Source organism: Lipophrys pholis (assembly GCF_963383615.2).
Source record: "Lipophrys pholis genome assembly, chromosome: 1".
NCBI classification, from domain to species: Eukaryota; Metazoa; Chordata; class Actinopteri; order Blenniiformes; family Blenniidae; genus Lipophrys; species Lipophrys pholis.
This window is the reverse complement of record NC_137635.1, coordinates 14362314-14377269: the sequence shown is the minus strand read 5'-3', so window position 1 is coordinate 14377269 and position 14956 is coordinate 14362314. Positions and strand designations below refer to the sequence as shown.

Here is a 14956-nt window from a genome sequence, read left to right as displayed (position 1 = left end):
ACAGTCAGACCGACTACAGCACCATGGACGAAAACAACTCTGAACATCTGAGCAGCCCCACCAGGTGAGGACACACTGACCTGCACTCTGTGTTCACTCATTCTAAAAGTACTAAGAGTGATGAAGTATAGGAACACACACACACACACACACACACACACACACACACACACACACACACACACACACACACACACACACACACACAGACACACACGCACGTGCCGAGTGTACAGATATATAGTATATGCTATTACTATATTTATAAAGTAATACAAAATATACTATTATATTTTTTTTGTGAGGAGATCACAAAAAAACAGGCTTTAGTCTGACAAATTGTCAGGGTTCCTCATGCGTCTTAATGTCACAGCAGCAATGCAACTTACCTGTTGCATTTTGACTCACCTCTCCTGTCCGTGTTGCCTTCCAGTTATCGTTCCTGTCTGCCCTCCTGGTGTAGAGTTACTCTGTCTCACCCCAGTGTATAAATACTCTTTTCCCCGGTGTGTCTATGCCAGATCGTCTTGTACCACAAGTGTTGACATCCCCCGACTCCCTGTGCTTCTGTTTGTGCCAGCTCTGTTGTTCTTGTTCCTCCTCAGCCGATAGCTCTGCTCTGATTTGGAGAATAAACTCATTGAACTAAATCACTGTGTCCAGTCGTCTTTTGGGTCCTGCCTCGCCTCGAGGCACACATGAGTCTTTCTTTTCTTGTGATTTCAGTAAAAAAAAAAAAAAGTTTTAAGAAACATTCCCACTAGTTACTCAGAGATTAATTTTAAGATAGTTTAGGGTTAGTCAGGCAAGTGCTACTGTTGCCTGAATTCAGATTAGGGTATAAATATGAACCAATGTAAATATCCCTGTTGTATTTTACACCTTGACTCTCGCTCATGTGTTTTTTGTCTGCAGGTTGCAGAAATGACCTCAGAGGTTCTCCAGGTTGCTGCTCTGGGTCAGCCGTTCACTCTTGGGATGCTCTACAATGCTCACAAAGACAATCTGGTTTCAGGTACATTAAGTGTGTTTGTGTCTATGTGTTTTATAAACAAAAATTTCTGGTCGCTTTTACAAATAGGCAGATATAAGAGACGGTTTCAGAGAAATGGTGTTTAAAGAGTGTTTGAAATCCTGTTGGTGGCGACAGGATTAATTCAGTTATTGACAGCCATGAATCAGGCAATTACAATTATAGCTGTTAATGTGGCCATAAACTTCAAATCCAACATAAAATATATACAACAATTAAAATGCTTTGTATTGACTATCTTCATTGTTAATCTACAGTTTATTCCTGCATCACGTCACTGATGTTGTCTCCTTTTGTAGCACCCCCATTGTGGGATAGAAGAACGATAGAGGCAAACACAACGGAGAGCCTTCAGGGCAGCAGTGCCTTCAACATCTCTGCGTCCGACTCCACCGAGTCCAAGTCGTCCCTCCTGGATGTCGAAGCGTCGGTGAAAGCCAGTTTCCTCGGAGGTCTGATCGAAGTCTCAGGATCTGCCAAGTACCTGACAGACCAGAAGAAGTTCATGAACCAGAGCAGAGTGACCTTTCAGTACAAAGCCACCACCAACTTCAAACAGCTGTCAATGACCGCTCTCAGTGCAGATGAAGGTTTGATTGAGAGAGGTTCTGCTACTCACGTGGTCACCGGCATCCTTTACGGGGCAAATGCTTTCTTTGTATTTGACAGTGAGAAGTTAGACTCCAGCCATGTCCAAGAAATCCATGGCAGCATGGAGGCTGTGATCAAGAAGATCCCTACCTTCAACGTAGAGGGCAAAGCTGACGTCAAGCTGACTGACGAAGAAAAAGCCCTGGTTGAGAAGTTCTCCTGTACATTTCATGGAGACTTTATTCTTGAGAGCAACCCGATAACATTTGTAGATGCAGTGAAGACCTACGTAGAGCTGCCAAAGCTGCTGAAGTCACAGGCGAACTGTCTTGTTCCCCTGAAGGTTTGGCTGATGCCTCTGACGACACTGGCTTCATCAGCTCCGAAGCTCCTGAGTGGGATCAGCGTTGGTCTGGTGAGGAAAGTTGAAGAAGCTCTGGAAGACATGAAGCACATGGAAACCAGATGTGGCGATGCTCTGGTTGACGGAATAATCGAGAAATTTCCACAAATTAAAGAAAACTTACACCTTTACCAGAAGCTGTGTAAATACTACACATCTATTCTCAAGAAGACCGTGGAGACGAAGCTTCCCTCCATCCGCGAAGGCAAAGAGGACGAGAGCTCGTTGAGACTAGTGTTTGACAGCAGAGCTACCTCACCGTTCAGTCATGAAGAACTGCTCAAGTGGCTGGAGGGTAAAGAGAGAGAAATCAACGTCATCAGGTCTTGTGTAGAAATAATGGAGGGAGTAAAGATCGTCCACAATCAGTCCGAACTGGATCGAGAAGTTCTCCGTCCAGATATTAAGCAAGCTTTGTGCTTCATTTTCACCTCGTTGCAAACTGCTGACCCCTGCCTGGATGCAATGGCTCAATACTTGGATTCACGTTTAGCTCTCAAAGATAAAGAAGATCCTTGGTACTACTCAGAGAAGGTGTTCAGCAGAATCAGAGAAAAAGCCATAACCTTCCACAAGCTTGCCGAGAAAAACAAGAGCGACAAGGCGTTCTGTTTCCTCGTGGGTTCTATCCAGAACGAGAACCACACAGGAGCAACGATTTACTACTACAAAGACGGCATCCTGGTCACTGATGACTTCTCCAAACTGGAAGTCGAGACAGCCGTCGACGGCGGGGATCTGGTGCAGTGTAAGTCATGTTCCCGTTGAATGAGTAGCAGAAATAATCTGGTTGTCAGTTTGACTAACAGTCAAATTTGTTTCAGTCCCTCCAATAGAAGTCAGCGATGAAGCTGTGGACCCCACCATGTTCAAGAGCCCGCCGCCTGAGGAAATGGAGAAGGCGGCACATGGAGACAAGCCACCGTCACGACTTGGAAGCGGTTCGACGCAGGATTAGGACCGTCCTGGACGTGCCCTGCAAAACAAATCCCAATCATACCAAATACAGGGGTCTTGTAAAACTATTCTCAAACTCTTACAATGTAGTCATAGCCTGGTTGTACACATTCCCTTTACTGTTGAACATGTGTGGTTCCCCAACTGAATATGAAAAAAAGGCTGATTAGCACCTTTACACAAGAAAACAGAGCGAATTCCTCAGCATGTTATATATGTTTATGGTCAGGAAGCTTTTTAATGAGACAACAGATTTAGATGTTACACTTTAAATTGTTTTCACAGAATTAAATTAGCAATGAATTGTGATTAGCTGGTTAAGTGGTTACTAATTTGCAATTTTGCACAAAACATAATATAATGAATCATGAAATACACTGTTATTACTCACAATGAAGCAACGTCTAAAACTGCATCGGTCTGAGTGAGTTACCCGTTAAATGCAAAAATCTAACAACTAATTTCAATTTTCTGCTGGAAATGCATCTTATGATTCTGGATGTGAGCAACTGTCACACATTCGTGCTAAGCTAAGTAGCAGATTTCAAATTGATATGATATATGGTGTTGACTTCATCCTTATAGGTATTTCTATAATTCTTTGGGATATTTCATTCTTCTGCTGATTTGTTTTTTTTAACACTGGAATATGTTTGCTCTTGTTCACTTTTTACGTGTGTCCAATGTTATTTGGGGTTTGGTTGTATCACTCATATACCATTAAATAAAGCTCATGAACTTCTCTTGAGGCCTTTGTTTGGTTCCTGCATCTGAGATCTCTGACACTGTACACAGTGTGCTTACCGTCATGTCAGAGGCTACCTTTCAATCACAATCATATCACTAATGCTCAATGTATCATAGCTTAAAATAGCATCTATAACTCGTTATTAAAGATGTAGCATGTAAAATTTAAGTCATGTCCTAAAATTTAAGTGTGTGACGTTGATTGCATGATGTCAAAATTAGTCCAATATTGCCATGTGTCTTTAACACAATAAAGCTCCTTTGTTTTTAATTTGTGACTGTATTTGATAGGTGTTACCCTGTCCAATATGGCCGACATGTTGATGTGTTACTTGAAGAAGTGCCCAGTCTGTGAGTATCTACGATGTGGTGAGACCTCAGAGGTCAGGCCTTTCACTTGCTCTCAGATTTTGGAGAAATTCCTCAGAAATGATGGTAAAGCTTCCAGCTGCATGTCGCCACACTTTTACTTCCTCTTGTTCACAAGAACAACCAAACGGGTTTGCAGACTCTTTTACAAGTTTTCCAAGAATTCCTGAAAGTCCTGCAGATTGATTCAAATAAGATTCAGCAGTCGTACTTTAGTTTGTCCACCTCTGTTGAGGTCAGAACTGTTCAGTGTTTAACATTAATCTTTTACCGTGTGTGAACATTGTGTCGCTTCAGGGAACACATGGAAGCGACTTCATTTCAACCCTCCACCAAAAACATACAGGGCAAGTTCACGGTCGCTGATTCAGACATGACTGTAGTTCCTGCAGTCCGATTCCAGCTAAGACATCCGGAAACAATCATTTCACCTTTGAGGTCAGAGTCCATTGGAGTTGTGAAATACCTGCCGCATGAAAGGAGGAGTCAGCTGAAGCGAGGAAGTGAATGTAAGTAAAAAGCCAACAGCTTCCACTGTCATGCTGACTGCTGCAGCTCCAGGTCCACGGGACTCAGACTCACACTCAGGTTCATCCAAACCTGCTCACCAGGTGAGAACTGACTGAGCTCCAGTCTGTGTCAAACTGTCGCTGGGTAGATGTTTTGAACATAACAGCAGTTCCTGGACCTCAGGCCTTGGTGTTCACTTGGTTGTTGTTTGTCCGCAGGTTGCCGACATATCTTCAGAAATCCTACAGGTTGCTGCTCTCGGCCAATCCTTCACTCTCGGGATGCTCTATGACGCTCGCACAGACAATCTGGTTTCAGGTACTTAATTACTTTCTTTCCTCTCAATATAGTACTTTAGTTTATTTATTCTGTAGATATTAGTTCATATGATGATGCAGTTATTGCGTATTTGTTTCATATATGTTGACATGTTGGTGTTCTTGAATGTATTTGATCTGGATAGATTTCTAAGTGTTTTCTGGCTAGTTTAGTGTACTTAATCTCTCTATATTTGGAAATTTGTTTGTCCATGTATATATTGGTAAATATGCTATTTTGTATAATTAGCCTGTATTTATTGGTAACAAGCTGACATTGTTACTGTTATTCAATCTGTATCAATTGCTAAATTTGTTGTAGCTGGTTTAGTGTATCTATTCAGAATATATTTGTAAATGTGTTGGCATATACTTAGCATGTTTAATCTGGATATGCTGCTAATTGTGTTGTTGTTCTTTGGTGTTATTATTCTGAATATATTTTGAAAAAGGCAGTTTATTGTATATATTGCTAAATATTGTCAGACAAGTGTATTTAAGCTGTATTTTTTGGTGAACATGCTGAGGTATTTGTAAATTGTTGTTATCGTAATGTTTTCAATCTTCATGTACTGGGAAATAATTCCCTTGCATTACTTAGTCTTAATCCGTAGGTAAAGTTGTTTAACTTTAGTGTACACAGTTTTAGTATATTGTCAGAATGTTTCAGCTCTTTAACTGAGATATTGATAAATATATTGTTGATGTATTATTATACGTATGTATATATTGGTCGATTTAGTCAGACTACTATGTATAATTTATGGATAGTGTGATATTGTTAGAGTCGTTGGGTATATTCAATCTGAACACACAACTAGATTCATCGGTGTTTCGTAGTGTATGTATTCTGATGATCTGCTATGTTGGAAAAGTTAAAAAATGTTGTTTCTTGGTGTGTTTATTTTCCATATATATTGGTAAACATATTTGTGCTACTTTTGTGTATTTAACATATAATTGTATGTAAAGATTGAATCTATTCAAAGGTTGATGTATAGAAATTGTGTTAATTGAATTTCTTTTTAAAATTAAGAAGAACAAAATCGAAACAGTGGTTTTAGGTAACATTAATGATAAATGTCTTACATTTTCTTTATATATATTTCTCTTCAACATGTCCTTAATTTGTTAGCAATTTTGTTGCACGATCTGCACAAGTTTTGTTCATGCTGAATATTTATTACAGCACTTGAGACAGCTACATTTTTCCAAACTTGCTTGAAAACTTCGTTTATGCAACGCTGCAGAAATCTGCTTTGCAAAACTAACTTGTGATTTCAACAGGTTTCTCACTGTGGGATCATCAAACCGTGCAGGCGAACTCAGTGGAGAGCCTTCAGGGCAGCAGTGCCTTTGAGATCTCTGCGTCCGACTCCACCGACTCCAAGTCGTCCCTCCTGGATGTCGAAGCGTCGGTGAAAGCCAGTTTCCTCGGAGGTCTGATCGAAGTCTCAGGATCTGCCAAGTACCTGACAGACCAGAAGAAGTTCATGAACCAGAGCAGAGTGACCTTTCAGTACAAAGCCACCACCAACTTCAAACAGCTGTCACTGACTCATCTCAGTGTAGATGAAGGTTTGATTGAGAGAGTTTCTGCTACTCACGTGGTCACCGGCATCCTTTACGGGGCAAACGCTTTCTTTGTGTTTGACAGTGAGAAGTTAGACTCCAGCCATGTCCAAAAAATCCATGGCAGCATGGAGGCTGTGATCAAGAAGATCCCTACTTTCAACGTAGAGGGCAAAGCTGAGATCAAGCTGACTGATGAAGAAAAAGCCCTGGTTGAGAAGTTCTCCTGTAAGTTTTATGGCGATCTCACTCTTCCAAGTAACCCTACAACATTTGAAGAAGCGGTGAAGACTTATGTAGAGCTGCCGAAGCTGCTGGGAGAAAAGGGGGAGAAAACCGTCCCGTTGAAGGTCTGGTTGATGCCGCTGAAGAACTTATCTCCAAAAGCTCCTGATCTTCTGGCAGAGCTCAGCGTTGGGCTGGTGAGGAAAGTTGAAGAAGCTCTGGAAGACGTGAAGCAGATGGGAACCAGATGTAACGATGCTCTGGTTGATGGAGTGGGAGAGGATTTCCCACAGATTCAAGAAGACTTACGTCGCTACCAGAAGCTGTGTAATGACTACGCGTCTAATCTTCAAAAGAATGTGGAGAAGAAGCTTCCTTCCATCCGTGATGGCAAAGAGGACGAGAGCTCGTTGAGACAAGTGTTTGACAGCAGAGCTACGTCACCGTTCAGTCACGAAAAACTGCTCAAATGGCTGGAGGGTAAAGAGAGAGAAATCAACGTCATCAGGTCTTGTGTAGAAATAATGGAGGGAGTAAAGATCGTCCACAATCAGTCCGAACTGGATCGAGAAGTTCTCCGACCAGGGGTGCAACATACTCTGTGCTTTGTTTTCACCTCGTTGGAAACTGCTGACCCCTGCCTGGATGCAATGGCTCAATACTTGGATTCACTTCAATCTGGAAGCACCAGTGATGTTCCTTGGTACTACTCAGACGAAGTCTTTTCCAGGATCAGAGGGAAAGCCAAAACCTTCCATGATCTCTCCCAGAGGTCCAAGGAAAACAAGAGGATTAACTTTCTTGTGGCGACCATCAAAAATGAGAAACACATCGGAGCAACGATCTACGAATATAAAGATGGCATCATGGTGACTGATGATTTTACTTTGAAGGATATGCCTGTGGAGGAAATCACAAATAGAGATGATCTGATCTGGTGTAAGTTGTGTTTTCATGTATATTGTTGAGGAGACCACAGAGAGTTAAAGCAACTTTTTCAATTTCTGCGAATATCTTAGACCTCTTTTACCGCCTTCCAAATGTGAGACAAACTTGTTCCAGGTGTGTAGTTGAAATCACTTCAGCAAAAGCAGGAAAAACTATAATTAGCCTGTTAGTATGAATCTACCTGCTAGAACTAATGCAGATATGTGCAATAAGAACTGCCCATGTTCAGAGTAGATCAGGTGAAATCTAAGTTTGGCGAACTGTCTCTGGTCTCCACTATCCATCACTAGAAACCGTCTGTAACAAATGTTCTGGTCTCTCCATCAGACTACTGCGACCTCACTGTGGACAAAGACACTGTGGGCAACGGCCTCAGTCTGTCTGAGGGAAACAAGATGGTAACAAATGACGAGAAACATGTCTACCCTTCGAACCCAAGAAAGTTTCCATTACCGCAGTTCATGTGCCGAGAGGCCTTGATGGGACGCAACTACTGGGAGGTCGAGTGGAGCAACAGCTCCAGTGAAGCAGTCATTGTAGGCGTCACCTACGAGAGCATTCAAAGAAAGGATTTATTGAGTAGAGTAGGAGAGAATCCTGATTCGTATGGTCTTGGTCACACTCTTCATCCACCTGAAATTCCATCCCCTAAACTTCTCGCCCTGTTTGAGGGGAAGAAGTGGGAGGGGCCTTTTCCCCCTGGCTGCACCCGTATTGGGATGTTTCTGGACTGGTTTGCTGGAACTCTTTCGTTCTACATGGTGTCCTCAAACCACCTGACTCACCTCTACACCTTCCACACTCGCTTCAACAATCCGGTATATCCAGCCTGCTGGGTTGGAAGACTCTCTAATCATGTAGATCTGCGTCAAAATTATTGAAAGACATGTGGTCATGAGCAGGATGAGATCTGTTGTGGGTTTGGGAGGGATATGTGCTTAATGTACTCTATCTTACTGAAGCACTTTTAAATGAATTACAATAAAGCAATAAAAATTACATTTCACTGAAAGTTTAGTGACACCCTGTGACCACGAGACTCACCATCTGGACCGCCCTGCCTGCAAACAGATGAAAGCATAAATATACATTTTGCATAGGTAGACACGTCTTTCTTCCCGCGAACTGCGAGCAGTTCACGTTGCTCGGTTTGGAGTAGGAACCAGGACCCAGAATTCTGTAAATTGTGATTATTGCTTGCTCACTGCACTTCAATGTAGTCTGAAGATTAATTTCTAAGAAACCTGACTCATGTGTCTTCCTTTAGTTAGACTGGCAACAAAAGGACTTGTGATGCGACTCACGCACGCAAAAGTGTCCAATAAATATCATGAAATGATTGATTGATTGATTGAATGATTCATATGCCTTTATTTGACAGTGGAAAAATTCACAGTGTTGTCAACAGCAGTACACACAGAGATACATACATACTAGACAAAATAATTTACATAAATATATAAAACTGCATCACACACCAGCGGTGCTACATGCTAAACATGAGAGAAGTATAACTGACACACTCATTAACAGCGAGCTGGAGCGCGTAGTGGCACACAGCAAGCTCAATCCGTCGGTCTGCAGTCGACGGTACATAGAGTGCAGTGTGTAGATAGACGAGAAGATTGAGGAGAAACAGAAGAATTCCTTTTCTTTTTCCAAGTAAAGTTTTTAAATGAAAATAAAGACAGAAGAAACAGGTGGAGGAAAAAAAAGTTGTATAACAACAAGCACAGACTGAACAGAATTTCCGACCTGATTTCAGGTCTTTTAACTTGCGCACGAACAGTTTAGCTTTTTATTGCCTGAGTCTCAATGCTGGTTAACCATTCCATCATAAAAAAAAAAATAAAAAATCCAGGAATCACATTCAATCAAAAATTATGACCGGGACAAAACTTGCATGAGCATTTGGAAGCTCAAAGAGCCTGTTTAAAGACTTTGATCTTTGATTTATTGACTTCCACAATTCATGCTTCTATCTTCAAAACAAACCTGTGCACCTCATTCAGTTTTTGATAAAGTCAATAAAGTAGTAAGATCTCAATCCGAACAATGGTGACAGCATGTGTGGTCTGATCCACCAAGAGTGTCAGTTTTCAAAAAACATGGCTAATGTTTCCTGGAGACCCATTTAGGACACATTTCTTAGTAAATGAGACATTATACTGTGGAAAAGAAGCACTCAGGAGTGTAAGACAAAATTCTGTTGCTGAAATTATCGTACAAATATATCCTATTTGAAGAATATTATCTTTTATGAATTTGTGTTAAATGTGCTTTACATTAACCAGACTTGATGACAATAAATGCCATTTCATTATTTGACTTAAAAGAGAAACTTCAAAGAAAAGAGGAAACTAAGGGGACGTCCTGTCCAATATGGTCGACGTGTTAATAAGAAGAAGAATCACACTTTATTAATCCCTTTGGGGAAATTTCTTCACCGGGTTGACCCATTGGGAGGCCGCCACATAGCGCAGTGCTGGGAGCCAAGGGTCTTACCCCTTGCATATTTTTGGACTGTGGTAGGACACACACACACACACACACACACACACACACACACACACACACACACACACACACACACACACACACACACACAGAACATGCAAACTCCACGCAACAACTATATTTGAACCCACCACCTTCTCGCTGTGACACCAGAGCGCTCACCACTGTGGCACTGAGTTTTGTGTTTGTGCATCTACAATGAGGTGAGACCTCAGAGGTCAGGCCTTTCACTTGCCGTCTGATTTTGTAGAAATTCCTCAGAAATGATGGTCAAGCTTCCAGCTGCATGCCGCCACACTTTCACTTCTTCTTTTGCTCATTTAAAAGAAAATTTAATTTGCATACTCAAACGTTTTCCAAGAATTCCTGAAAGTCCTTCAGATTGATTCAAATAAGATTCAGCAGTCGTACTTTAGTTTGTCCGCTTCTGTTGAGGTCAGAACTGTTCAGTGTTTAACATTAATCTTTTACTGTGTATAAACATGGTGTCGCTTCAGTGAAGGAAACTTCGTTTCAGCCCTCCAACGAAAAGGTTGAGGGCGGGTTCAAGGTCGCTGATGCAGGCATGACTGTAGTTCCTGCAGTCCGATTCCAGCTAAGACATCCGGAAACAATCCTTTCACCGTTGAGGTCAGAGTCCATTGGAGTTGTGAAATACCTGCTGCGTAAAAGGAGGAGTCAGCTAAAGAGAGGAAGTGACTGTAAGTAAAGAGCCAACAGCTTCCACTGTCACGCTGACTGCTGCAGCTCCAGGTCCACGGGACTCAGACTCACACTCAGGTTCATCAGAAACCAGGTGAGAACTGACTCCTAGAAACACTGCATCTCCTCTTACAGTATCGATAAACCCGTTGTGTCTCATCAGGTTGCAGAAATGTCGGCAGATATCCTGCTTTCTGCTCTAGGTCAACCCTTCAGGCTTGGGATGCTCTATGATGCTCGCAAACACCAGCTGATCCCAGGTGGGTTTCATTTACTCAACACGTCCTCAGGATATGGAATAACAAAGACGAAGATGTATTTATGTGACGGATTTGTCACAGACTTGAAGTTAAAAGTCCTTCTACAAAAGACGAAAATACAAGAAGTCAAAATTGAGACCAACCTTGGAATCAGTGACAGAGTTCTGTAGATACCAGCGGTCTGCAACCTTTATGACCAAAAGACCCTAACCCTCACCTTATGTGTTGACTTTACTTATTATCAAGAGACAGAATCGCAGAAAAGGTCCTGGAACAATTTTGAGGTGTGTCTGATGGGTTCTCTTCAGGCTCGATTCTGTGGGACGATGAAACCGTACAAGCAGAGACAGTGGAGATCCCTCAGCCCAGCACTAACCTCAACATTTCTACGTCCGACTCCACTGAATCCAAGACGTCTCTCCTGGATGTCAATGCCTCTCTGAAAGCCAGTTTCCTGGGTGGTCTGGTAGAAGTTAATGGATCTGCCAAATACCTGAATGACCAGAAGAAATTCATCAACCAGAGCAGAGTGACCTTCCAGTACAAAGCTTCCACTCATGTGAAACAGCTGTCTCTGTCTCATCTTGGCAGCTTGGATCCACAACAGATGAGTGTGATTGAGAAGGGCTTTGCAACACACATTGTCACCAAGATCCTTTACGGGGCAAATGCTTTCTTTGTGTTTGACAGTGAGAAGTTGGACACAGGAAGTGTGACACAGATGGAGGGCAGCATGGAGGCTGTGATCAATAAGATCCCCACCTTCACTGCCGAGGGCAAAGTCAAGATTGAGCTGACTGAAGAAGAAAAATCTCTCATTCAGAAGTTCTCCTGCAAATTTTACGGAGACTTCATTCTTGAAAGCAACCCCGCAACATTTGTGGAAGCAGTGAAGAGCTTTGCAACGCTGCCGACGCTGCTGGGAGAAAAGGGGGAGAAAACCGTCCCGGTGAAGGTCTGGTTGATGCCACTGAAGAACTTTTCTCCAAAAGCTCCTGATCTTCTGGCAGAGCTCAGCATTGGGCTGGTGAGGAAAGTTGAAGAAGCTCTGGAAGACGTGAAGCAGATGGGAACCAGATGTAACGATGCTCTGGTTGATGGAGTGGGAGAGGATTTCCCACAGATTCAAGAAGACTTATGTCGCTACCAGAAGCTGTGTAAATACTACACATCTAATCTCCAACAGGCCCTGGAGAAGAAGCTTCCCTCCATCCGCGAAGGCAAAGAGGACGAGAGCTCATTGAGACTAGTGTTTGACAGCAGAGCTACGTCACCGTTCAGTCATGAAGAACTGCTCAAGTGGCTGGAGGGTAAAGAGAGAGAAATCAACGTCATCAGGTCTTGTGTAGAAATAATGGAGGGAGTAAAGATCGTCCACAATCAGTCCGAACTGGATCGAGAAGTTCTCCGTCCAGGGGTGCAACATACTCTGTGCTTTGTTTTCACCTCGTTGGAAACTGCTGACCCCTGCCTGGATGCAATGGCTCAATACTTGGATTCACTTCAATCTGGATGCAACAGTGAAGAAGTCCCGTGGTTCTACTCAGAGGAAGTCTTGACCAGAATGAGAGAAAAAGCCAGAAACTTCCGTGATCTCGCCAACGAGCACAAGGCCGACTTAAAGTTTCGCTTCCTGGTAGCAGCCATTGAAAATGAGAAATACACAGGGGGAAGCGTCTACTACTTCAAGGACGGCCTCCTGGTCACTGATGATTTTACCAAACCAGACGTTCCTCCAGCGGAAGTCAGACACGGAGATGATCTGATCTGGTGTAAGTGATTCCTTCCATGAATCTAAAGAGTCGAAACCACCAGGGTCTGTCCTGAGTGTAACTGTAATGGTTGTGTTCCTCCGTCAGATACCAGCCAAGAGCGACTCTCCTTCTACAACAGTCTGGCTCCGTCCGAGAGGAACAGGAAGGTCTCACATGGAGAGGAACAGTCGCATCCTGATGACCCGAAGGCCTTCGATCCATTCTCACTGTTCATGTGCTGAGACAGAGATTTGTGTGATCTCAACAACACACATCAGTTTGGTTTGATCAATTTCATACTAGATGTGTACAAGAATGGTCTGTTAGTTATTCACAATAGGCGTCAGATTCAATCGATAATTATTGAACTTATTGGCTAATCGTTTGTCAATTTTTGAAGGTTAATTTGCTACAAGTACAGTAATTCTCTGTTTTCTACAATAATTATTAGATTTGAATTATTATCTTATGGTTATTCATCAAATATCATGCCTGTATGACAATTTTCAGTTTTGTACAATAATGTTTCGGCATTAAAATTCAAACTGTTTTGAATCAACTTGTACAACAACAACCATGTCAAAACAGCAGGGAATTGTGTAACAACTGCAGGAAATCAAGTGAAAACTCCCCCAAATCCTACAAAGAATGCGACAAATCATGTTAAAACTAAACTTCAGATAACAGATTGTACATTTTCAATAGGAACTAACTGATAATGAAGGTTAGTTTGTGACGAGAACAATTCTCTTGAATTATTATCTTGTGATTATTCATTATGAATGACAAATATCACACTTACCGGTATACGACAATTTTCAATCAAGGTGTACGACAATTATCAGCTTTGCAATTCAAGATGGTGACAGGATCAATAAGAAAGAAAATGTTCTTGAAGTTATTTCAATGATCCCGGGTTCATCCCACACTGGTAAGCGATGAGTTTTGGTCTAATCCCGCGCTGGGTATAAGTGTTGCAGTTATTGCACTTTAAAAAGTAAAAGTTGATTCAAAAGACTGGAACTGTATGTGTGACGATGACCTGCTTTGAACTCACTTCCTGCTTTGTTTTGTACCCAGACACGCCGCACAAGGTGTCATGCTTCACTTCCTCTCTCAGTCTGTTCACACAAACACTCACCCGTCTTTTGTTTGAAGTCATTCCAGCAGTTTCTCTTGTGGATTCTTGGTTTTGTGATTTTTGTCTTGTGGGTTTTTCTACCTTTGCCCCTGATACGCATAAATAAAAATCGAGCCACGCAGGGAAAATCACGAGATTAGTCATAGTTTCTTTACATAAAAACTGAACTTTAATTCATAAGTGACACAGGTATTTTTACTACCTCCTTTTTGAATTTCGAGTTTTACAGCAGGAAGTCATGTCAAAATAATAGGAATACTGCCGGAAACCATGTGAAAGCTGCAGCAAAATCCTCTCAGAAACAAGTACATTCCGATTATACGAGGTGATCCTCCTTCACTAAATTTTTTATTTTAATTAGCGACAGTTTAGTTTTGATGAAAGCATCACCTGGAGACAATGCTAAAGCAAACAGTGCTACAAGACAGATAGACAGCAGCTCTATTTTCACCTGTATAACGTCTATGACTGTGTCTGAAGTAGTAATTCCACTATATTTACAGTATTTGCACCCAGAGCGGCCGCACGACATCCGCCCAGAATAATCTGCGACGCCAGAGTATACACAGTGAATTTCCACGTTTTAAACCGTGACAATATCTTCAACACAACAGTGGCTCACAAACCTTTCGGAGTGAATCAAAACCTGCGATAACGTGTCCGAGGACGTGAATATCTGTTGGAACAAAAAGGCTTTTTTAAACTGAAGAACAATCCACTGGCCTTTGATTCTCGCCGTTCCAAAAAAAGACCAGCGCTGCGAACGCTGCTGACGTGACAGCAGAAGAATTTATTTTAGATTTCATTTGAAAACAAAAGAAGAGAAAAAAACAAAAAAAACAAACAGCCTGCGGGTGCAGCGGGAGGAGTATTTATAGTTGCCTCTCAGCCCTCGTGCTCCGTCAGACTG

General features: G+C 42.1%; 3 protein-coding genes across 3 annotated transcripts; all 3 read left to right on the top strand.

Moving 5' to 3' along the window:
• Window positions 1–4000, top strand: LOC308121254 (stonustoxin subunit beta-like). The gene is made up of 4 exons (XM_080482407.1): window positions 1–64; window positions 916–1015; window positions 1333–2775; window positions 2852–4000. The coding sequence occupies exons 2-4, from the start codon at window positions 925–927 to the stop codon at window positions 2983–2985; spliced, it is 1668 nt and encodes a 555-aa protein (XP_080338533.1). The 5' UTR covers window positions 1–64; window positions 916–924; the 3' UTR covers window positions 2986–4000.
• A 608-nt stretch (window positions 4001–4608) lies between these two features.
• Window positions 4609–9010, top strand: LOC308108026 (stonustoxin subunit alpha-like). Its single transcript, XM_080460686.1, has 4 exons — window positions 4609–4711; window positions 4829–4928; window positions 6215–7663; window positions 8000–9010. Exons 1-4 carry the CDS (start codon window positions 4640–4642, stop codon window positions 8551–8553), a joined length of 2175 nt encoding a protein of 724 aa, XP_080316812.1. The 5' UTR covers window positions 4609–4639; the 3' UTR covers window positions 8554–9010.
• A 1859-nt stretch (window positions 9011–10869) lies between these two features.
• On the top strand, window positions 10870–14170 carry LOC308108034 (stonustoxin subunit alpha-like). The gene is made up of 4 exons (XM_080460696.1): window positions 10870–10985; window positions 11055–11151; window positions 11460–12923; window positions 13011–14170. Exons 2-4 carry the CDS (start codon window positions 11064–11066, stop codon window positions 13145–13147), a joined length of 1689 nt encoding a protein of 562 aa, XP_080316822.1. The 5' UTR covers window positions 10870–10985; window positions 11055–11063; the 3' UTR covers window positions 13148–14170.
• Window positions 14171–14956: the final 786 nt, after the last annotated feature.